At 40.8% G+C, this 24,021-nt stretch overlaps 1 protein-coding gene across 2 annotated transcripts in view; it reads left to right on the top strand.

Annotated features, from left to right (window-relative positions):
- The window catches only part of LOC5578164 (steroid hormone receptor ERR2), a 128,193-nt gene extending 106,091 nt beyond the window's left edge, over positions 1–22,102 (top strand). For both annotated transcript variants that reach the window (XM_021857270.1, XM_021857269.1), the window contains exons 2-6: positions 7,896–8,033; positions 20,113–20,404; positions 20,463–21,115; positions 21,179–21,351; positions 21,409–22,102. In XM_021857270.1, the coding sequence (XP_021712962.1) occupies positions 7,902–8,033; positions 20,113–20,404; positions 20,463–21,115; positions 21,179–21,351; positions 21,409–21,571 (1,413 nt within the window). In that variant the 5' untranslated portion in view covers positions 7,896–7,901 and the 3' untranslated portion in view covers positions 21,572–22,102. The remainder of the gene's footprint in view (positions 1–7,895; positions 8,034–20,112; positions 20,405–20,462; positions 21,116–21,178; positions 21,352–21,408) is intronic.
- The last annotated feature ends 1,919 nt before the right edge of the window (positions 22,103–24,021 follow it).

Here is a 24,021-nt window from a genome sequence, read left to right as displayed (position 1 = left end):
TTGGTGCTAAGCCAGCATGTAAACTTTGAGTGTTAAAAATGTTGTGTAAGCTTTAGTTGGCAATGCTGAACTCATTTTTGAAATCGTACAGCATTACAAAAATAGATTTTTGCTCATAAAACTGTTTATTGTTGACTAACAAGCTTATTTCAAGGGAAATTGCATACATTTAGGCGTTTTATGCAGATTTACAAAGTTTAATTTTGCAATAAAATGATGATATACACGAGTTGTAAGAATTTTGACATAATTTTCAGATTCAGGAGACCCAAATTTAGTAGATAGGAAAATTTTTCATTCTAAAATAAACTTTATTATATAGTGATCAATTTCGCCCCAATATGTCATTTTCAATTTTTGATATTCAAATTAATTTTTTGAAATGTTAAATTTTATTTCATAAAAAATTGATTACATAAACTAATAGAGATCAATGAAGTACTGATTTTACCGAAATAAAATTGACAATTTTTGAATTCCAAAGGAAATCATGACAAAAAGTTGTGAAATAGTGATCAATTTGCCCCCGGATTACGGTACTTAGAAGCCGTTGAGAACCTTGAGGATCTGCAGTATATCGTATATTCAAAGATGACACACGCCTCAATGTACAGAAACCCGCATGGATGCGACACTTTGAGTTGTTGCTGAAATTATTAGGCCCGTAGAGCTCCGAGATCTCAGAGAAGTCGACAATACTGCGATCCTCCACACCCATGTACAGCGGTTGAGTGCTCTTGCGCAACGATTACTATGTTATGGAGAATGTTCGAAGCGGAAGGAACAAAACCGGATGTTCAACATAAACGAGTGGGAGTTTTACAACCACATCCGAAATGACAAGGTCGACTTTGGCGAGAGACTTCCGGAGATTGGCGACGTTACACAATTTTGGGCCAATTTTTGGCCCACCGCCTTTGTGGGATATGGTTAGCAGAAGAAGAGCGACTGTGTAATGGAATTGTAAACTTGACCGCGATAATGGTAACCGCTCAGGATATATGTGCGGCTACCCGGTATACCAGAAATTGAGCTGCACCAGGACCTGATTTTGTGCACAATTTTTGGTATAACACACTCACAACAATCCATGGGTGAATGGCGGACTGCTTCAATGTACTAGAAGAACTCACGCAGCTACCGAAATTCATTACCAGGGGTGTCACAAAGTGGGGAAGGAACACAAAAGTTACCCACACCTTTAATATGGACGACCTAAAGCTATTTGCGGAATCAGTGCAGAGGCTGCATCGGCTGTTGCAGCTAGTTACGACCACAGAGAAACAGACGTAACACTTAGAACAAATTGCGATCAAAATCATAGTCGCGAAAACATATACGCCCAATGCTAAAAACACTGTAGTTGGCCGATGGACCAACAGGTGGCGGTAGTGTGTAAACGTCAAACATGAACAAAAACGACGCGAGCGCTGCGGGTGGTCGATTGACCACCTACCAGATATTCGAATCGATCGTTAAAAAGTTGGTCTATGGACAGCGATAAGAGTGTGACGTATGTTTGTCTGTGTTACGACATTCAGTAACGACATCCGGACGGTTAATTTATCTACGCCGGGGTCATGTTATGGACGCCAGCTGTTTCCGGGTCAACGAGCAGAATAAGATTCGGGAACTGGTTGAAGGCGAAACGTATAAATACCTCGTAACCCTGCAACTTAGAGGTATTAACCACACAATCAAGAAGGAACTGCAAGAAAAGTTCTTGCCTGGTGTTAACTGTATTTTGAAGAGCTTTCTATCCACTCGCAACAAGGTGAAAGCGATCAACACGCTTGGTGTTGACCTGTTGATGTGCGTCCAAGACTGACTTGGACCTGCATCTGGCGCAGGAGGATAACCAGCTGAAGTGCGACATCAAAACCGTCGATGAGATGATCGCAACGTGGAAGCAGAAGGAGTCGCATGGAACGCACCCCCATCAACTGGAGCTCAAACACATCGATAAGGTCAGGTAGGCTGGTGCGGGGTGACCTCTTTTCAGAAACAGAAGGTTTCATGGTAGCAATCCAGGACCGGGTAATTGCAACAAATAAACTATCGGCACTACATATTGCACTAAAACATGAAGGACCGCTGAAGGGAGTGCAATTCAGTAGAGGAAACTATCGAGCATGTTGTTGCCAGCTGTTCAGTACTAGCTAGATCAGCCTACCTCGATCGCCACAACGAAGTTTTTAAGATTGTGCACCAACAACTTGGTGGACTGATTTGTGCCCTATTACAAATACTTGCCTGACTCGGTTCTGGAAAATAGTTGCATAATGCTGTACTAGCATCGCGAGATCATAACGGACGTCTTCATCCGTGCCAATCGCCTCTATATTGTAGTCTACAACAAAAGGAAGAAACGAGTTACACTCATCGACATCACTGTACCACAATGTTCAATCAACGTTCTCCAACGAGATAGCAAAGTACCATGACTTGGCGGATGAGTAGAAGCAAATTTGGCACCTCCCTATAGTTCCGGTAGTCCTCTCTGCAACAGGAATGTGCTGAAATCTCTTCCAAGGTCCCTAGACGAGCTATAATTGAAGAAAGACCTGCACAGCATCCAAAAAGCGGTGATTCTTGGAACCTGCAGTATAGTGAGACGGTTCCTGAACCGCTACATCTGAGAAGTTCGTCCAGCAGACTTATTAGGATAATAAAAACCGGTAAATGAGATCCACAGAGCCCATTTGACATACAGATCTCTGGTTGCCGTAAGCTTTGCCAAGCAACCATTGCACTATGGGCGATCAGGTGGCCAATAATCGATAAAATTACTTGTTCTGATAGATTCTTCTGGTACATCAATACATAGTTCACACTTATATTAAGAGATTCCTGGAATACTAGAGCAAGATCCGTAATATTTTCATTGATACAATATGCCAAAGTTAGAGTTTTTACGAAAAACAAAGAATTTAGTACAAGTACTATGTATACGTTGGATAGCGTTGGATGGAATATACTGCACAATCGTAATATTTCATACATATATTTATACACTGTTCGAAAGCTTACTAAAAAAGCTATCTTAGAAAAATAAAATGAAATAAAAATTCGTTCTTAAGTTCAGGTAAAAAACATATACGATTTTTTACTGAAACTTTACACATCCCATACTTTTTTGTCCCAAGTTGTCCCAGGCTAAAATTGATTAACAAGGTTATTCAAACATGTAAACTATAGAATCGTGAAGAATTTAGCTGCACATACAGTGACCCCACGCAGTTGAATCACCCACAATTTATGAATCAGCTGATTACAAAAGACAAAATTATTGTCAAACTTGTCACAAACATCACAGTATTACTTTTACACTTAGTTTCTTATCAGTAAAAATAATTCTGTGATGTTTTGTGACAAGTTTGATAATAATTTTGTCTTTTGGAGTCTGCTGATTCATAAATTGTGGGTGATTCAACTGCGTGGGGTCACTGTATTTGCACTTTTTTCAGAAAGGCTCATTGAATTTTTTTTTCAATATTTTTGCCTTTTTTTCTATAATATCAGCTAAAGATATTTTCAGGGGATAATTGAATATCTGTCAATGATTCATATCATCATTATTATGTAAGTTTCATTATATATAATGGTTTTCACAACGTGATTTGCATAAGGGATGCTACACAAATTATGTCACGCTAAATTTCGACTTTTTCGACCCCCCTTTGTCACGTTTTTTGGAGCGAGCGATGAGGGCAGGATCAAACATGTTGCGCGTAGGTCGAGAAAAAGTGAAAAAGTGCCGCGATCCGCTAGTTCTGTTTGTTCCTTCGACCTTGACGCTTGCTCCTGGGCAGTGCGTCAAGAAAGCCCGAGCAGTCATCAATTTTTTTTCCTCTCGGGTCACGTGTCTATTTTTTCTGAGTGCTTTTATATAGCCGAGCAAACGAGTGAAGCTGAAAGTGGATTGTGGCTGCTCATCAAGGATGACGGATCAATTGGTGAGCTCGTTGCATGCTACTATTGCTAATCTATAAAATATGTATGATTGCACATTTAATCGTTACAACGGTGGAACGTAAATATGATTTTTCAACAAACTATGAATGGTTCGTCACTGTGAGTGTCGACATAAACTCTGATTCATGAATTATTCATGTTTAACTCTTATTTTTTCAAAACACTCTTTTCTTTTTACCTTTATTTTTGTAATTAAAAAAAACTTTGAATGGTTCGACACTACACGTGTAGACTTGCGAAAGGTTCACTTTTTTCAACAAACTTTGGATGGTTCGCCACTGTAAGTGTCTGCTTAAGAATAAGAGTGTTCTATGATGTTCCAGCCAATCGAGTTTTTTTGTTTCTTTTCAAATAAGTAAAATATAATTACACATGCTTTCGTCCTGACAGCTGTAGGAATGTTACATTTAGGTATTTGTTCAACAAACTTTGAATGGTTCGTCACCTCAAGTGTCGGCATAATTTTCCTCTACATAGAAATTGTTCATATCAAATGAAAGTATAATATTTACATATAAGCATGTTCATATCTCACAAATAAGTATTTATCATGGTCTAATCGCTTATCAAAGTGAATCCTGTGACCCAACGATCCTCCCCATTAACAAACATCCCTCCCAGTAACCTTTATGGAGATGCAGAGGCAAACACGGTTTCCAAATAGCAAAGGTTACACTACACACTAACATTCCTTCCCCCTATCCCACCTGACTGCAAGGACGTGGCCGGCGCCGTTATTGACCATGTATAAGTAGAGGCACTGAATTATGCACACAGAAGAAGATTATGGCCAATTTCAGCCGAACTTCTAGTTGATTCTTTGTGCATTTTCACTGACTTCGGTCAATCACGGAATAACAACCATTGATATGTGTAGTCAGTCTAAGCTAAGCTAAGCTAAGCCCCCCCCTTTGCCACGTTTTTTGTATGAGTCCTTCGAAAATTTTGTAAGGCTTGTCACGCTTGGCTTGATCCACTCCCCCCCCCCTTGGACCGTGACGTAATTTGTGCACGACCCCTAAGTGACCTATATGCATCATTAGTAAACAAACGCATTTTTTCACTATAAGCCCTTTTCAAAAGTTGATCTCGAAAACTTGTTCATTCAAAACAAAATATCAAATTTGCATCACAAAACTCATAAATATGACATTTCAGACACGAATGCAATGACAAATGGTAAAGTGTCTTAAATAAAACATAATAATAATCATAAATATGACATGAGATGGCAAAAATATTTTTGGCCGCCATTCTATATGGAAACCGCCCATAGTGCATTGAAAAGCTCAGTTTTTACATGTTTGTCTGGATTTTAGAATTTTCTCATCATACTCTAGAAAAGATGTTTGATAATGTTCGATATACTCCTGGCTGTATTGTTAGTGGATTTAGTGGACTCCAGAGGATCTTATCAGAATTTTTACATTATCTGTGATGAATTACATACTTGACGTTTAGATTTGCTGTCAACGTTGATTTATTGTAAGATCTTTCCACAACCATTGATTTCAACCACATCTATTTATAGGGGTCTGCGGGAAGTTTGTAGAATTTCAAAAGGAATTACAACTTAAAACAGGTTTGGAATCTTTGCATAAAGCCTTGTCTCTAAACTACCCGTTAAAAGCGGCCATTCAGTTCAAAACTCACAATGATTTCGGTAATTTTCACAAAGTTCTGCCAATTATTCAAAAACCGGCTTGCGACCATTTCGTCGCCTTTATGGCTATGTCATTTCAAGTCACATTTAAACACATTACGATTGATCAATCTGCATTTTGGATAAACTGTCAGCACTGTGATTTATTATCTCGTCGTAAAGCTGGAACTGCTGTGGATGTTGGCCGTATTCGTCACCATTGCCGAATGCAGCAAACCTGGCCCGCTACCCTCGCCTTAGCCATCTAACACAAACTGCGTTGGAGGTTGCAGTGCTTAACACTTTGGATGGGATGACGAACAGTTTTTTTTTTTTATTTCAACAGTTCGCCACTTTACTGCAGCGTAATTTCCGCTCATTTTTATTGTGGTTGAGTGTCTCTCGTCTCGCTTAACAAATGCATCTTTTTTTTGCAGATTAATCGCTTCGTTGCGTTTGTGGCCGTTTTCGCCCAATTTTTCTCTCATTATTTAGCATTTTATTATTTACAATCTTTCTCGCCGTATCCGCTGGATGTCTACTTAGGAACAGCTCTTAGCAAAAACCCCCCTATTTCATTGCATCCACCATGAGTCCAGATTCTCCAGAGACCACCCCACACAAGGTGCTCGATGGATGCATTTTGAACGTGCGCGGAGGATGATTTTTGTCGGAATCATTCCGGCGACGCGACGAGGAGATCGTCAATTCGCGTTGCACTTCAGATGTTAGATTCGTGTGCGCCGGGCAAATTTGGGGTGGTTGGGGATTTATGAGGGGTCAACAGACACTGTCAAGGCTTCAGGAGATTGTTTCTTCTTGGTCTTTGACGTCCGCGTCAGAGTTTGATCGCCTTCGCGTTTGCACTAAGGGACATTATGTCAACCTAGTTGGCCAAAACTATTGCAAAGCATTCTTCGCATTCATGACATACTGGAAGAATCGTGTAGGAATCTCTGAAAAAACCTGAAAGAATGCTTGGATTAATTGCTGAAAGATTTTCTGAGAGAATCTTTGGAGGAATTCCTTGGGAAATTACTAGAAGAATCACTGGAAAACTTTGAACAGGAGGAATTTTTGTGGTGGAATTTTCGATGGAATCACTGTAATAATTTCTTATGAGAGATCCATTGATCAATCTCTATAAAAATTTCTTGAGGAAATTTTGGTGAAATCATAGGAAAAGAATCTGTTTACTAATTCCTGAAGTTATCGCTGGAGTAAATTTGATATAAATTTCTAGAGGATGTTTTGGTGGAATTCTTGAAGTCACAATTGAAAGAATCTGTAGAAAAATTACTAGAAAGAAACGCTTAAGAAAATTCTGGTGGAATTTCTGATGGAACTCTTGGTGGAATTGAAGAAGGAATCATAGGAGGAACCCCTGGAAAATGTCGTGATGAAATCCCTGGGGGAAATTCTGGTGATGAATTTCTTGAAGAATCCCTGAAGAAGAATCTGAAACAATTCGTGATGTTATTCCTAAAGTAATTCTTCATGAAATCCTTGGAACTAACTCCTAGAGGAATTCCTGAAGAAATCTCTTATCTTTGAAGTAATCAGTGGACAAAATCCTGAATAATTTGTAGAGGAACCTCTGAAGGCATGGAATGTGGAAAAATTTCTAGAGGAATAATTCATAAAAATTTCTGGTAGAATCCCAGGAAGAATTTTCGTGAGAATCCCTTGTATAACCCATGGATCTCTGGAAAATCTCCAAAAAATAATCAGAGGAAACGGCTGGAAGATTCTGGATAGAATGTTTGGAGGAATTCCCATAGCCATACCCATATCGCTTCTAGAAAAATTCCCAACGGAGATCCCTCATAAGATTTTCCGGATTTCTACTTGACTTTTGGCCACCTAGATTCTCCAAACACCTCTTAGTGCGTAGGCTGTGTCAGGGGTGGTTCGATAAATATGGTCGTGTGCCGAAGCCAGCCAGTTCAACCGCAGATCCCATCAATCAATTATATGTGCATCCAACCGGCTTCGAAGAATGCACCTGAGGAATTAAAATGATAATAAATGAAGCTCACCCATTGGGAGTCGGTTCGGGGGAGTGCGAATGCCCGTGCCTAAGCGAATCCGTGCGGCTCGAAATTAATTGCCGACGATTTTGGAGCCAACCGTGAACCATCCATTCCCCTTCACGAATTGTATGCTCGCACATTTATCATAAGAACTTCTACTACCACAAGCGCGTTGAATTCGGAAGAAAAATTAAGCTACGACACGATGCATCAAAAACTAATTGGGTTTCTTCTTCTTCTTGCAGGTTTCCATGATGGCAGGCGATGGGACGCCCGCTCGAATCAAACAGGAATTGATTGAAACCTCCTGCTGCAGCCCATCACCGTCGTCCGGGGGAAGCTTGTCGCAGAATCTGCTCTACGGCACTTCACAGAATGCTAAGGTAAGTTAATAAGTATCAAATCAGCGTTAGAAGCTACACTATGCTATTGAATCTGAGGAACAAAGACTTGAACGGCACGAACGCCTCTTCCACTGCCCGACGGTCAATCCCGATGATGTCGATATCGTCCGCAAAGCCAAGGAGCATATGAGAACGTGTGATAATGGTACCGCTTCTCTGCACACCAGATCTCCTGATAGCACCTTCGAGCGCTATGTTAAACAGCAAGTTAGATAGAGCGTCACCCTGTTTCAATCCATTTAAAGTTACGAACGATGACGAAATCTCGTCCACCACCCACACATGATTTCGATCTTTCAAACGTTGCACGAATCAGTTTTATCAGCTTTGCCGGAGATCCATATTCGGACACAATTTGTCACAATTTGCCACATTTATCATCACTGGCTCATACGCTACTTTGAAATCAAACAGATGTCGAGTCTGCAAGTTGTACTCTCGGAATTTATGTAGAATTTGACGCAGATTAAATATTAGATCTGTCGTTGACCTACCCCCTCTTAAAACAAGTTTGGTTTTTACCGACAAAGGTCACCTCAAGCGGTTTGAATCTGTTGACCAAAATTGCAGACATGATTTGGTGCGCAGAATTAAGGAGTGTTACCCCTTGGTGATTGGCGCACTCCAGTCTATGCTCTTTTTTGTACAAAGGGCAAATGAGACCATCCAACCAACTAGTAGGCATTTGTTCTTCCTCCCATATCTTCGAAATGCTACGGTGAAGGAGTTGGTGCAGCTGCTCACTTCCGTGATTGAAAAGTTCGGCCGGGAACTCGTCCTTCCCAGCAACCCATTAAGGTGAAACATCTCGAAATCCAAAGATGGCCGACTTGTGACCCTACTCGCGTTTCCAAAGGCACAAAACTGGAGAAACAATAGGCAAACGTTCCTGATCTTCTTATTTTATGCTTTATACTAGTGCACAAAACCAAAATAAAAAACGCACTGTCGTTGGATGCTTTCTTCGTGAGATTTGTGCCTTTGAAGTGTTAATGCAATCTTAGAAGTTGATTCCAAACTGTTTCACCTTAATAGCTTTCTTTACTTCATCTTGCGTTAGAGGTTCCACATCCTGTCCATCGTCATCGATTTGTTCTGGTCACTTGCGAATGCTAGGGAATGTGAAGACATGGTTAGTTGAACGCCTACATAAGAAAGATACAGAAAGCTCTACGACCTCTCATAGGGTTTTGTTCTTCTTCGTCGTAAGCGCTACTATTCGTCGTATCAAACTTTAAATGTTCCACTACGGCGGATATTCAAACTTACCTGCAACATAGATTCATTATCCAAGTGTAATTTTGTGAAAGCTGTTATGGTTTGTACACTTGTACACCAAAAATGTAATAAAACTACTGTATTTCGGTAAATAACTTCAGTTCAATTATCCACTTTGCACTTTTTCACCGAAATCGCATGGACGAACACGATTTGAGAGAAATGCTTAGCGATCGACTGAGCCACACCACTTTCCAACACAAGTTTCTACCCGCCCCCGTGGGTGACTTACTTCGCCGGGCACTTATTTTCACTATGGAAAACCTTCGTACTTCTTCACTGAAGGATTTCATTCCAATCACACGCCGTAAAACTTCAATAAATCACCAAATTTTACGAAATTTCCTCAACCGCCACGTATAATTGAGAATGTAAACAAAGTTCAATCCGTCGTACTGAGAAAAAAAAAGCATGTGCGCATCAATGTGTGCGCGACGCTCGATGTAAAAATACGGTTTCTTTGATTGTGTTGTTTTCGCTGTACTGTTAGCAAATGCCATAATTGTACGGTCAAAAGGAATTGTGTTCATATGTTTGGGCTGAATTTTGATAACGAACAATGAATTTTAAAGGAAATTAGTATATTCCATCATGCTGAAGGAATGGAGGGAGATGCCAGTAGATCTATATATTCTAGTAAAACATTTTATTATAGCGTTGATATGTTGTGTTTAAACCATTCAATACACACAGTGAGCCGTAAGTTGTGAGACGAATCTGGAAACTGATTGCGACGGATTTGAAAACGATACGACGGACTGAGAATACGGTAAGATGCATTTTCTTTGCATTATTTCCAGAAAGAGATCAAGATTTATCAAAATGTTATTGTACAATGCTAAAGCCGTTTCGAGAAAGAATTGTTTGACATCGGTTTGTGTCAGCATCATTCACTGCAATACTGGGAAAATTGCAGTTCTCACTGATCAATGCTTAATACGATGGATACTAGCACATCACCCTACGGAATTTTGTGGAGTGCTGGCCTTGAGAAGGCCATACGATAATATTGGCTGAAGATCAAAACAAACTCATCGAGTTTCTCTTTCGGAACATCTCTACAATTCATCGTTCGTCTCTCATGAAATGCCCTAGCTACCGTAAAGCATTGACATCACTTTCTTCATGTTGCCAAGCAAAAGTAGCACGAAAAAGGAATCCTATCATACACGCACTTCAACTTATATAAATTTCTGGTAGCTTCTAGCAATCGCAAAACATTGTGGCTTTGACTATATTCCTTATACCAGGCCAAACAAAACGCGAAAAACATGTGCAGTGCGCACTGATGACTCGAAAAAGTAATGGTAGCGAGGAACCAAGACAAGACAATATAGAAATTTTAAAACACTATCACCTGCGCATACAGTTTGCTGCAATCAGCCTTTTGTCTTACTCCATTCCCACACATGCACGATAGAAAAACAAAGAGAGGAAACATATATTCCACAGATGCGTTCAACGAAACCGTTGAGAGAAGCACTAACACACGTGTAAGCCTGAGAAATTATTGTCTGTTGATGCTCCTTTTTCTTTCTGCGGTGGATTCGTTTTTCGGCTGCCCGTGCTTCCTTGTACTGCTCTTTGCTCTGACGGGTACCAGATACCACCAGATAGCCACGTTCTTCTTGCCCGTCATTCGCTGGCACTTCTCGGCGCAGTATGAGCAGTACCTATCACTTCTCGTGCTACTTCTCGTGCTACTGTGCTAACCGCTCGGGTTTATCGTTTGTCGGTGCATAGACGTTCATCAAGCTGTAGTTGAAGAACTTGCCCCGTAATCCTCAATACGCAGATCCGCTAACTGATCGGCTTCCACCTAATAACGCGCTTCATATGCTTTCCGATCACTATGAAGCCGACTCCGTGTTCAGCTTCATCGCCACAGCTGAGGTAGATGTTATATTTGAATGCAGTATTAGCGACGGGATTCACTGTCCTGAATTCACGTTCACCAGATCTTAGCCACCGCACTTTCGTTTTTTTCTTATTTCGTTGCAAGGTCGGTTGCCGAAAATAACGTTCGTTGCTTCTCCTTTCCTCATTTTTCGTGATGGGTAATGAATTCGGTATTCTACCTTACCGGGGTCTCGCTACCTTCATCACATTTATGGGGCTGCCACCTTAGATTTATTTGACGTGATACAACATCTCATACTCAGCCACTGGATTCCAGAGCAGACGCTCTATGAACCGCATCTCCTACTGTACAGACCCTCGGAACGTACCTACTTACTCTAACTGATGTCAGAAAGACAACAGAGCCCAGGCTGCACTTCCAGCTAATAGACGACCCTTAGCTGGCGGTCTTTGTCATCGTTTGACCCATGGAAGCGTGAGGTAGGAACTTGTGAAGACTAAAGATGTGTTGGTCGCTCATTCCTGATTGTCGACTCACCGTTTTGGTGCCTCGGCACCATGGTTGAATTCGGGTGAATTCAGACTCCATATGTTCGGTGGAAATTGCCAGACTTCAACGCTGATCATCAGCTGGATAGCTGCCTACATCTCGACCATTTGGTGAGTGACGTCTGCCAACAAGACACTGTCATCGCGTTCGACATATACCTGCCTTTGATACGCACGATCGGGACATGCTTTATTTCCTGATGCTGACGCCAATTGTTTTGGCGACGATGTCCTAGTTTGCCACACTCTTTTTAGTTGATTTTTCCTCCCCGATTAATGCCGCGACTGGTCGTGGCTATCCGCCATTGTCTTCGGCTGCTTCCTGAGCTAATACAAGGACCAATTTGAGGATAAATTTTTAGGGACATATCTTTAGGAGTCTATAGAAGAGTTTTGGTTGGAATCATTGAAACAATACTTGGAGATATTGAATATGCATCTGAAAATATATGCAGCATTTTCCAGTATAAGCAATCTTTAATTTTATTGTTTCTTTAGTGAATGTAATATATGTTTACTGTAGTCAGTGTTGTAAGCAATCACGGTAGTCGACACGTTTGACTTTCGGCAGCGATTGCCCTCAGCAATCATAACACGAGCGGTCAAACGAACGTAGGAAAAAAAATCAATTGAATGCAGATCACCACGATGCCTTTTCCAGAAAATGGTTCGATTTAATTTATTCCAATATTTTTTCGTAATAATATCTATTTTCACAGTATGTGTGTTGCACTCGACATAACAAACAAGTTAAATTATTTTTATTGATTATGATAGAATATTAAGGAATTTAATGTAAAATTTATGATTTACGAAAATGTCATCGTGTCAAACGACATTCATTCATTTAATTGTCGTTTACTCTGGAAATAAAGTTTCCACCTTCGAAAATCACACTTCATTGTTGGAAATATTAGTTTGTTTGGTATCAGATAATTGAAGAGGTCTTAGAGAATGCGTTTTTCGTGGCACCAATAAAAATTATATTTTATTGAAGTTTAATGAAAAAACGTATGCAGAGATCAACAGTTTTTTGAGGAAGAAGTATGTTGCTTTGTTTGGATACAACTTAGATCAATACTGGCTCATAGATTTTCAGCAAAACAGAGCCGCTTATCACACTTATACGATGGTCATATCATAGCTCTCTAAAATGAGCTGTTTATTCTAAAATATGTTCAAGTCTCCAACGCTTCATGGTAGCGATCATTACCCTATTCACATTGCTATCAACGTCGCTCCACCGGCGACCACTCGTCGTCCAAGATGGTTATACGAAAAAGCCGATTGGGATAACTACGAACAAACTTTCCGGAAATCATCTAGGGGTCGTGAATCTGCCCATTTGCAAGAGCTCACTGACATTATTGACAAAGCTGCCAAGTCTTCCATACCCCGCAGCAGTAACCAATCAGGTCGCAAAGCACTACATTGGTGGACCGATCATACTCGGATAGCGGTAAAGGCCAGAAGGAAAGCATTACGCGCCGTCAAACGCATTCCCATAGGCGATCCTAGCAGGGAGAATGCTTTGAACTTATACCGAAGCCGGCACAGTGAATGCAAAAAGATCATTGCAGACGCCAAACGCAATAGTTGGGAGAACTTTCTGGATAGCATAACCCGAGCAGGAGAAAATAACTACTGAATACCAAATTGGGGTATTCCATACCAGATAATTTCCAATACTTACAACGTGAATGAGGTATGAATGAGCCCTGCATAAGAGGTAAAATACCTCATATAATACCTTCTGCATATTCTACAAATACCAAGCTAATAATTAGATCAGGTATTGTAATACCTAAATAATACTTGATGGATTTTCATATAAAAGTGAAATTTTTCAATATTAGTTCAATACCTCCAGCAGTCCTCAATAGCTTTCGAATACCAAAATGAAGTATTTTCAATTGTTTTAAACATTTTTTCGTATACCATTATAATACCAAAATGAGGTATTAATAACTGAACAATACCTAATTTTGGTGTGATACCAAAATATGGTATGCATGAGTTATTGGAGAGTTATTCTTTCCTCCTCGGGAAACGCATCACAAACTTCATCTGCCCTCTGCACCCGAGTAAATGCCCTCAGTGGCAGAAGAAATACAAAACCTCTGACTCTCCGTATTGAAAACTTGCACATCTCTGACCCCTCAACGGTAGCTAGAATCCTCGGCGAATACTTCGCCAGCTTGGCTAGTGTAGTTAGCTATAATGATAACTTCAAGCGTCGTATGCAGCCCACCATCAGCTCAGTCACCCAGTAAATCAAAACATGTTTTGATTGATGGAAATTACTGACTTAGTCAGTAAAATTGTAGAGCGTTTTTACTGGCTTTCCAGTTTCCCATGCTCCATGCTATGCTTTTCCGGATACTGTTTTTTTCAGAAATCAATACAAATTAAAACCCAATCGACATCGACATGCATTTTTCGTACGAATAAACATCTACGGTATGTTCATATCTCAGTGGAAGTAATCGAAAAATGTGTGGCAAAATCATTATTTGGTTGGTTTGCATACAAGAGGCAAACTCAACGATGAATATGACTTCACCTCTTGTATGGAAACCAACCGAATTTACCAACGTAAGCAGTCCTGAGCCTTTTTGGTTGTTTAAAATGGTTGAGTTTCTCACTAAATTTCGACTACTGACCACGAGAAAGCGCAAAATAGGTGCAGGAAAAGTTTGGTTGCCATAGCCGTGTCTCCCGGCGCCAGACGATTTTACAGCAGGAGATTCTCATTTGACACTATCCCGCATGCGCATCAGTTTGTTTTGATTTGATTTTGACGACAAGTCAGTAAAATACATCAACTACTGAATACTCGGTAATTGTTTTTACTGAATTTTCGGCCTGTTCGGTAATGTTGCAATATTGGGTCTGACAGCTACCGTAGTTCAGTAAAAAGTAAAAATTATTACTGAACCTCAGAAGTTTTCAATCAAAAAGCTGAAAGTTCGGTATTTTTTATGATTTACAATTCGTACCCAGTATAAAAAATTACCGAACAAGCAAATCGTGATTGAGTGTGTACTAGAGTGATGCAAATTTGGAAATGTTTGCTCCCCTATGCTTAAACGATTTTATTTATGGTAAATAGCATCCTCCCAAAGTTTGAAGTGATTCGGAAGAAATTTGACTGTGCACACGCCATTTGAAGTTTATATGGAGTTTACTATGGAAAACGCCAATCTTTTGTGTTAAGCCCCCTATCTCTTCGTCATAATATTTTATGGAAAAGTGAACAAATTCTTCTAATGTGAAATCCTCCCAGCTACAACTTTGCCGAAGACCACTTTTTGATTGGACCTCAGGATAATGTGTTATTCATCATCATAAAGTTGGTTTGCATGTAGCATGCTTCACCAACTGTTCGGCAGGCAACAGTGGTGCTCCTGGCGGGATGAATAGATCAAAGTAATCCAGGCTACTATGTTCTACAGCAAACAAGCAGTGTTGCTCTGAAAGTAATTGAATGATCATCTCAACATGATTTAGACTTTGTTATCAATAATAACAATTTATCCTTACGTCCAATCGAAATGTTGTCTTCGGCAAAGTTGTAGCTGGGAAGTTTTCACATGACATGAGTGTGTTCACTTTTCCATAGATTATTATGACGAGCAGTTAGAGAACTGAACACAAAATGTTTGCCTTTTCCATAGTAATTTCCATGTAAACTTCAAATAGCGTGTGCACAACCAAATTTCTTCCGAATCACTTCAAGTTTTGGGAGGATCATTTTCATCATAATTGACATCGTTTAAGCATAGGGGAGCAAAACCTTCAAAATTTGCATCAGTCTAGTGTGTACGCTGACGACATACTCATTGTCGTCTCCGGCAAAACCCCAGCCCGCGTCAGGATCAAGGCACAGGCGGCAGTTAACGCGATCTTTAAATGGACCACTGCAACTGGTTTCGAGCTGTCCGCCCCTAAAAGTGTTAGATGCCACGTCTGTCCCTCTAACCACCGCATATCCGTACCCATAAGTATCAACGGTCAACGCATCCCCACGAAGAAAACGGTGAAAGTGCTCGGCGTCACTATTGACCGAGCGCTCACTTTCCAGCATCACTTTGATTTGGTCAAGCAAAGCTGCCGCACGCGCCTCAACTTGATTCGAACAATCTCTCGCCCTCACCGCTCGAACAACCGTAATATCCGTTTCCGCGTTGCGCATACCATTGTTGACAGCCGATTAACATATGGCCTTGAGCTAACGTGCATTGCAAGGGAACGATTAATAACAACACTCGCACCACTGTACCATGGATACATTCGCATCATATCCTCACTACTTCTATTAACGCCTGCTGACTCTGCTTGCACTGAAGCTAGCCTCATTCCTTTCCGCTTCTTTATATCCGCAGTGATTTGCAAAAAAACCGCTGCCATTATCGAAAAAACAATCGGGGACGACAGGATCTGCCTCCTCACTGAGGGGAACAGTATCCTCCGCACTGCTGCCAATATAGATTTCCCCCCAGTGGCCAGGATCCACTGGAATGGAGACATTTGTTGGCTTTCACCTAAACCTAACGTAGATAGCACGATTGGAACCCAGTTTCGTGCCGGGGACAATTCAATAGCTCCTCGGACAACCGTTCTGGACTGGCTACGCACAAAATATCCAAATCATGATCACAGATACACCGACGGTTCTCATTCCATGAGAGGCGTCGGCCTTGGCGTCTTCAGCCCTAATATTTCAGTGAGCCTTAGTCTGCCACCACTTTGCTCGATCTTCTCAGCGGAAGCCGCAGCCGTGTATTTAGCAGCCACGACACCATCCGACCGACCAATAATGTTCTTACGGATTCAGCTAGCGTAGTATCCGCATTGCAATTAAACAGGCCTTCACACCCTTGGATTCAGCGCACGATCACCGATGCTCGATCCAACACCACCTTTGCATGGATCCCCGGGCATTGTGGTATAGCCGGCAACACAGCTGCCGATCATCTAGCTGGTGCTGGTTTTTCCTGCCCCCGCTACGAAGATAATGTACCCTTTAATGATGTTAAAAGGTGGCTAACAAAGCAATTCAGGAGTATATGGAGTATGGAATGGAATCAGCAAAATTCATCGTACCTACGAAAGGTAAAATCGTCCACCGAACGGTGGAAAGACCTTCCTCTTTTGAAGGAACAACAGTTGGTATCTTGGCTGAGGACGGGACACACGCGTTTTTCACACAACACAAGTGGCAATGGATCTTTCCGCTGGATGTGTTCCTATTGTCACATAAGGAATACCGTAGAACACGTAATCTGCGTCTGCCCATTATACGAGTTTTCCAGGAATATTCATGGGATCTCAAGAAGCATTCGTGATGCCCTGGAAGATGACGTAGCAGCCCTGGAAGCCCTATTGCGTTTTTTGAAAGATTCTGGCCAATACAACATGATCTAACGCCCACGATAACAAACTGCTGCAAGTATCACTTTTTCGTGTCCGTCCTATTAGTCCACCAGCTACACAAACCGCCCTTGGTTTAAGGAAACTTTTTTAGAATAACAAATTAACAGTGTACAGTATTTATACTGGTAGCATTCTTAGAATAACAAATTACAAAATGTTTTGACGCAGGACTTGGCATACTGGCAAATTTTGGAAGCTGTTTTTCGGCGAGACCTCTTTGGTTGGGCTCGAGTAGTGATCCCTCCTGGGTCACTTCTACCTCTTTAGTATTGCCCCTCTGGCACACCCCTTTTCGAGGCACCATTCTGGTGTTCTCTAATCCGACAAAGTGTTGAACTAGCGTCAGTTAAAAAACACTTTAATAAAGACAAAAAAAAATCCAACGCTCCAGGTACAAATTTGTTCTATCATATAGAATATCTTGCAATTTTAGCTCTACTGAAAGAAAAAATCCGAGACAATAAACTGCTGCTATACCTGAATCTTTATAGGATTTGAGAGAACTTAAAAAATAAAGTCATGATAAAATCTGAAATTTAATATATTTTGGAGGAACTTTAGGAAAAATTCCTTCTTTTTTGCTCCAACGCTTGTCAAAACAATACAATTCTAAAATTTTTTAGACGTTCTCTGATTATCGACAAGAAACCCAAAAAAGTGTAGTGAAAGTTAAACCCAACTTTTGTGTGAATTCAGTTTGCTTTGTTTATGAGTAAATTATAACCAATTTCGTGTAACATTTTCTAAGCGTGTAGAACATTTACAAGAATCATGAAATAAGATGGCTCCTTCGATTTCTTTTCAGAATGCAAATTTACTTGGCTTGGCAGGGCAAGTATCACCATGCTGTCATCGCAGTAGCCCACGGCATGTCAGTGAAAATAATACCTCCACTATTGAGCTCTCACCGAGCGGTGTCACGAACACGTGCGCAAATTTGCTGGTTGAAAATACTGCCGTTTGGTTTTGCTGGGAACAGCTGATCTTTGTTTATATTTTCCACCAGCACTCTTTAAGTAGTGTTGGTGACATGTAACGTGTATGTACACGAGCGCAGAAACCACTATTGGTACACTATTCCTTTAGTTGCGGTACACGGAGAAACGGGACAACTCAAAATCGAGATAAAAAGTACTCAAAATGTAGTACTTCACTAGCACTACCGATTTGGATACAATTTGGTACTGAATTTCGAATAATTTTAACTTAATTTTGAGGTACTTCCGCAACTACTTATTTTTGAGTTATTTGATGGTTGTTGTCTTTGTTGTTGCTAATTTGCCATTTTGTTTTGCATTGCAATCTCAGAAAGTATCCAATATCAAGTACTGATCCTGTACTTGATTTTGGATGAAAATTTTAGCTGTGCATGGCGCACTTATTTTTGTCGTCGATTGAATGGAAATGTACTTCAGGTAAGTCATTTGATTCAAATTTTTATTCATTTTGCACTTTATTTATATACATCATTCATATTCCAGATTATTCACAAGATTATTCGCAAAACTGGCGCGTACGGATCATCCTGAAATGAACAACGATGCACACATTTTGCGAAATTTTGGATCGAGAACAAAGCAGTAAGTTCTGAAATTGATTTAGTCTACGTTATGAGGTAATTAATCCCAAGATTTCCCAATGTTACAGAATCCCGAGTTCCGATGATGGACCTGGAGGCGAAATACCCTGCCTGTATACACAGGTTTACAGGAGCATGGTTCGAACACGGAAGAAAGAGGAGCAGATTCGGGCAACAGAGTCCAAAACATCCATTAAATTAAAAATTAGTGAACTTGTTATTTATCCTATATTGCATTTAATAAAGCACTATTGGTTTGTTTAATGAAGTAAAATAAAATCAATCAATAATATAAAACATTCCATTTTTTTAACGAAATCAGCTTTTTCTAAACACTTGGTATTGGGTAGTTTTAATCCAAAATATACTAATTGCCATACAGTTCAAAATCACTCAATTCGATGTATTCGTGGAATAACTCAAATTTGAATACTTCGGAAATAACTCAATTTTGAATCATTCCACTTAGCTGTCAAGATGAGTGAAAAAGACTTAATTTTGAGTTGTTTCGGTTCTCCGTGTATATTTTTAATTTGTGTTCCTATAGTTGCGGTATCCGTTGTTTTCTTATGGGATCCCCCACTATAGGAACACTTTACCGCAACTATTGGTAAAAGTAAGAAAAGTTTTAGCAATTTTAGTGATATTTCATAAGTTTTAAGACAATTCGACCTCTCTTTTCAACTATTCCGTGTATTAACAAGCACGTCGATTGCCAGTGTCGGTTCTGTGGCTAGTGAAATAAAATCAGTGAAATTGGCACTACGGCAACTATAGAAATACAGTACTGACCCGATTTTGTAAGCCCCTTTTTGCGGAAAACTTTTTGCTTTCACGGTTTCAGTATCAAACTTTCTTCAAATCTTATTCAACCCAGTTAAATTTATTACGAATATGCATAACATAGTGATGAAAGAATTTTGATAACTTGTTTACTTTTTGAAGGAGAGCTGAGAAACGTTTTAAAAAAGGGGCTGACAAAATCGGATCAGTACTGTACTCAAAATTAATGGATCACTTACCCTATGTAGATGCACCATTTCAGAAAAAATGGTTGAAAATTGATTCCAAGGTGGCCGTTAACTGAGAGAGAGTTTTTTTTTTTTAAGCCATTCATGACCAGGAAAGTCAAATAAATTTACTTTACGAAAAGATCCTGAACCGACCGGAAATCGAATCCAGGCACCTTCAGCTTGGCTTTGTTTTGTCAACGCGGAATCTAACTACTAGTCTACGGAAGGCCCTGGTTACTCCTCTTATGCGAAAAACTTCAGAATTATAATTGAATTTGTCGCTATTGTAATCACCTTTTTATGAATCTTCTAAAAAATACTTCAATCTCATTCCTCTCTACAGATGGACTACAAATGCTCCAGCAACAACGACATCGGCCAGCTAACGGAACTGCACAGCGGAAGCTCCGCCAACAACGGTGGTCCACACTCTCCCGGTTCACCGGATCGACAGTTTTGCAGTTCGACGACCTCGGCGATCGGTGACTTTGGCAGCGACAGTACGAACCAGGATGCGATAAAGGAAGAAATACCTCGCCGGTTGTGTCTTGTGTGTGGTGACGTGGCCAGCGGATTCCACTACGGTGTGGCAAGCTGTGAGGCTTGTAAAGCATTTTTCAAACGGACCATTCAGGGTGAGTTGCGTGGAGTATTGTTGTTGATCAGCGGTATAACGTTTATTTCTAATTGAAGGTAACATCGAGTACACGTGCCCAGCTAGCAACGACTGCGAAATAAACAAGAGGCGGCGAAAAGCGTGTCAAGCCTGCCGATTCCGCAAGTGTCTTTTGATGGGTATGCTGAAGGAAGGTGTCCGGTTGGACAGGGTACGCGGAGGACGTCAAAAGTATCGACGAAATCCTTGCGCAAATCCGTATCAGCTTCAGCTGACTCAGTCCAGTTCGCAGTACACACCGCAAACGTTGGAAGATATCAAAATTCTTGAAGTATTATCGTCTTTCGAACCGGATCCACTGACCATTGGGCACGGATTTGATCTTATGAACAGTAACGGCAGCAGCAGTAGTGATCACGACGGTGACGGCAAGGCTACTGACTCTCGTATGCCCATGGGTGCCGACGCACAGGAGATGCTTAGCGTGCTTAGTGATATCTACGACAAAGAGCTGGTCGGTGTGATCGGTTGGGCGAAACAGATCCCCGGCTTCACCGATCTGCCCCTGAACGACCAGATGCGATTACTGCAGGTCAGTTGGGCGGAACTGCTGACGCTGATGCTAGCGCACCGATCAATACCGTTCTCTGGTAAGCTGTACTTTGCGACTGACTTTTGGCTCGATGAACGATCCGCCAAAGAGTGTGGCGCTTTGGATTTATATAATCATGTAAGTGTGGGGTGGAGCAAGTGTTAATTCAAGCCCATAATCCTGTCTCGATTCGAATTACAGCTCGCGCAGATTACCCAACGACTAGAAAAGATCTCGACAACTAAAGAGGAATACTACCTCCTGAAGGCGCTATCTCTGTCGAACTGTGATATCCGGTTGGATAACTACGGCGCGTTGAAGAAGATACGAGACAGCATCCTGTATGCGCTGAACGACTGTGTACTGCTGCTAAGGTGAGATAGGGTTGGGATTGAATTTCGGAACGTTACTAGCGTTCAACTTCTTTGCAGGCACAACCAGGCAGTTTCCCATCAACAGCAGCTACTGTTGCTCCTGCCCTCACTCCGCCAGGCCGACTACATTATCCGCAAATTTTGGACAAACGTGCACATAGAGGGCAACGTCACCATGAACAAGCTGTTCGTAGAGATGCTGGAATCGGTATCGCGATAAGCCCTTTGCGTCCTCGTGAGTGAATTGAGCTATACTTTGTAGCTGCTCATTCTCACCCTCCGCTCTGCTGCGGAAATCCCGGTGATCTCTATCATCACACACGCATACACACTATCACATACTGACGACATAAACTCATCCAACGAGAAGAAGTGACGAAGAAAAATTAGTAGACTCTAACATCCCATGTTTCCCGTAGAACGCCCCAGTGCTTGACTTAATGCGTTTCCTTCTAACGCAATCCTTCTAGATCTGTAGACGATCTAATCGTGGGAAGAAGACAGGAGGGTGCAGTTTGAAGCAATGAAAAGTTTTACAGTTTATAAGGTCGTTACGTTTTTTTTACCACACATTAGAAATTGTAAGAGACATTAGTCGTTAAGACAGCTCGAGGAAATGTGTACCACGAGCGTAGTTTTTTTTAATCGAAATTGTACCTTTTCTTTTTTAACTTCAAATTTTTAAATGTGCTACCCTAGTTCACGGCAATGAAGTCAATGAAAATTACGGTATTCGGTTTTGCTTATTGAATCTCCAAGGCGCGTTTTCTCTTCTATTGCATCAATTTGGGTGAAACTGCCCTTCAAGTTCATCATACTTATTAAGATTTCTATCCCGTGATTACCATTACTAGCTTTAAGTAGTCGATCCGATTGGTAAAGTGCAGGAAAACATCTTTGAACAAGCAGGATGTGTTTTCTTTATGGCAAAATAGGCAGCATGCGTGATTAGACCTAGCGAAAGAGAGTGCCCTCAAGCTAAGAAGTTTCAGCGAACATCTAGCCTTTTATCGATAATTTTAATGAATTCCTAACAAAATTTGTTCACATATTTTTAAAAACCACTTGGAATTCACCATATTTTTCACTTTAAATGTTTACCACAATGCCAGAAGTGTCTCTTAAAGTTGCATACCATACTGTTCAGGCTCAGTCCTTTCAATTCAGGCTTTGACTACTCGTCACAAGCCAAGCTGTCAGGAGATAAACTTCATTCGATCGAAATAACCTGCAGAGGTAATGTGGCCCAGAGAGTCGTAGCGATAAACGCGCAGCGATTCAGCAAGAACAAGCTGAGGATTGTAGGTTCGAACCCCAGCTGTCGAGAGTCTTTTCGTAATTCATACACATATATATATATATGCAAAAAATGATCATTTGGCAAAGAAAGCTCTGAGTTAACGGCTCTGGAAGTTCTCATATAACACTAAGCGTAGAAGTTTGCTGTGCCCCAGTAGGGATGGAATGGTAGAGAAGAAGAGGAAGTCCTGCAGAGTTCGAAGTAGAAACGATCTACTGGTGATACGCCTTTAGATTCAACTGCTGGTTCATTATCGTGGATTATCAGTGAGTCTCAGTAGACGAATCCGTCGGCCACTTCACTTGAGACTGCCCATGATAGATAAACTACACCCATCACTCGGTCCATCGTCGCTTTGATCTATAATAGCTGGTCATGATCGATTGTGTCGTATGCTGATTCGAAATCGATGAACAGGTGCTGTTAGGGCGAACATCTTATTCTTTGTAATGATACACCAATTCTTCTATTCACTCGTCCGATAAAGTCTTCTCCTCCCAAATCTTGACAATGACACAGTGCAGTACTGCCGCTATTGCTTCGCATCCGTATTTTAGTCGCTAGCCGATCCTGAACCGGGTCTTCTTTTCCAACTATATTACGGGGAAGGGCCAGTGTCTAAATAGCAATTTAGCAGAATTAGCCTCGACAAGCTAAAAACTACAACTACTGGTCAAGAAATTATAAGAATCACACAATGGGATGCAAAAACCAAAGTTGGGGAGCCTTTCTTAGCTTCATGGTAACGTCCAGGGCTACAAAACAAAGTCATGCCGAAGGTGCCTGACTATGATTCCCGGACGGTTCAGGATAGAAGATTCTGAAATAGGAATTCAATACAGAGTCAGAATTAGGGCGAATGTGAACACTAATACATTGTCAGTAAATCGGTTTGAAGTTCAGCGGTATAATTTCAATTCTATATTACGTTTCCGATCGATTTAACCGCATGATGCATTTTTGTATGATCCATTACAATATTACTTTTGTAACAAACCATTTGATTCATTTTCATATTACAGTCAAACCTCCATGAGTCGATATTGAAGAGACCATCGACTCATGGAAATATCGAGTCATGGAACAGCTATTCTTTGGAAAGCTGTTTGAAGGGACCATCATAGTAACCATAATTTTATGTTTTTAGTATGATTCCATGAGTCGATATCGAGTAATGGAACATCGAGTCATGGAGGGATGACTGTATGAACAACATGTTAAAATAAATAAAAAAGCATCATGCGCCACTCATCAAAATTGAGGATTGTTGCGCCCCTCGGTTTTTCGTCTTCTTCAGTTTGACAGCAGCGATTGCGCCTTTCGACCTCATCCTTCTGGTTTGACTATCATCAGCTTCGCCGTTTTGCTAC

This window comes from Aedes aegypti, chromosome 1 (genome assembly GCF_002204515.2).
Source record: "Aedes aegypti strain LVP_AGWG chromosome 1, AaegL5.0 Primary Assembly, whole genome shotgun sequence".
NCBI classification, from domain to species: domain Eukaryota; kingdom Metazoa; phylum Arthropoda; class Insecta; order Diptera; family Culicidae; genus Aedes; species Aedes aegypti.
Note: the sequence above shows the minus strand (reverse complement) of the source record. Positions and strands in the feature narration are given on the sequence as shown.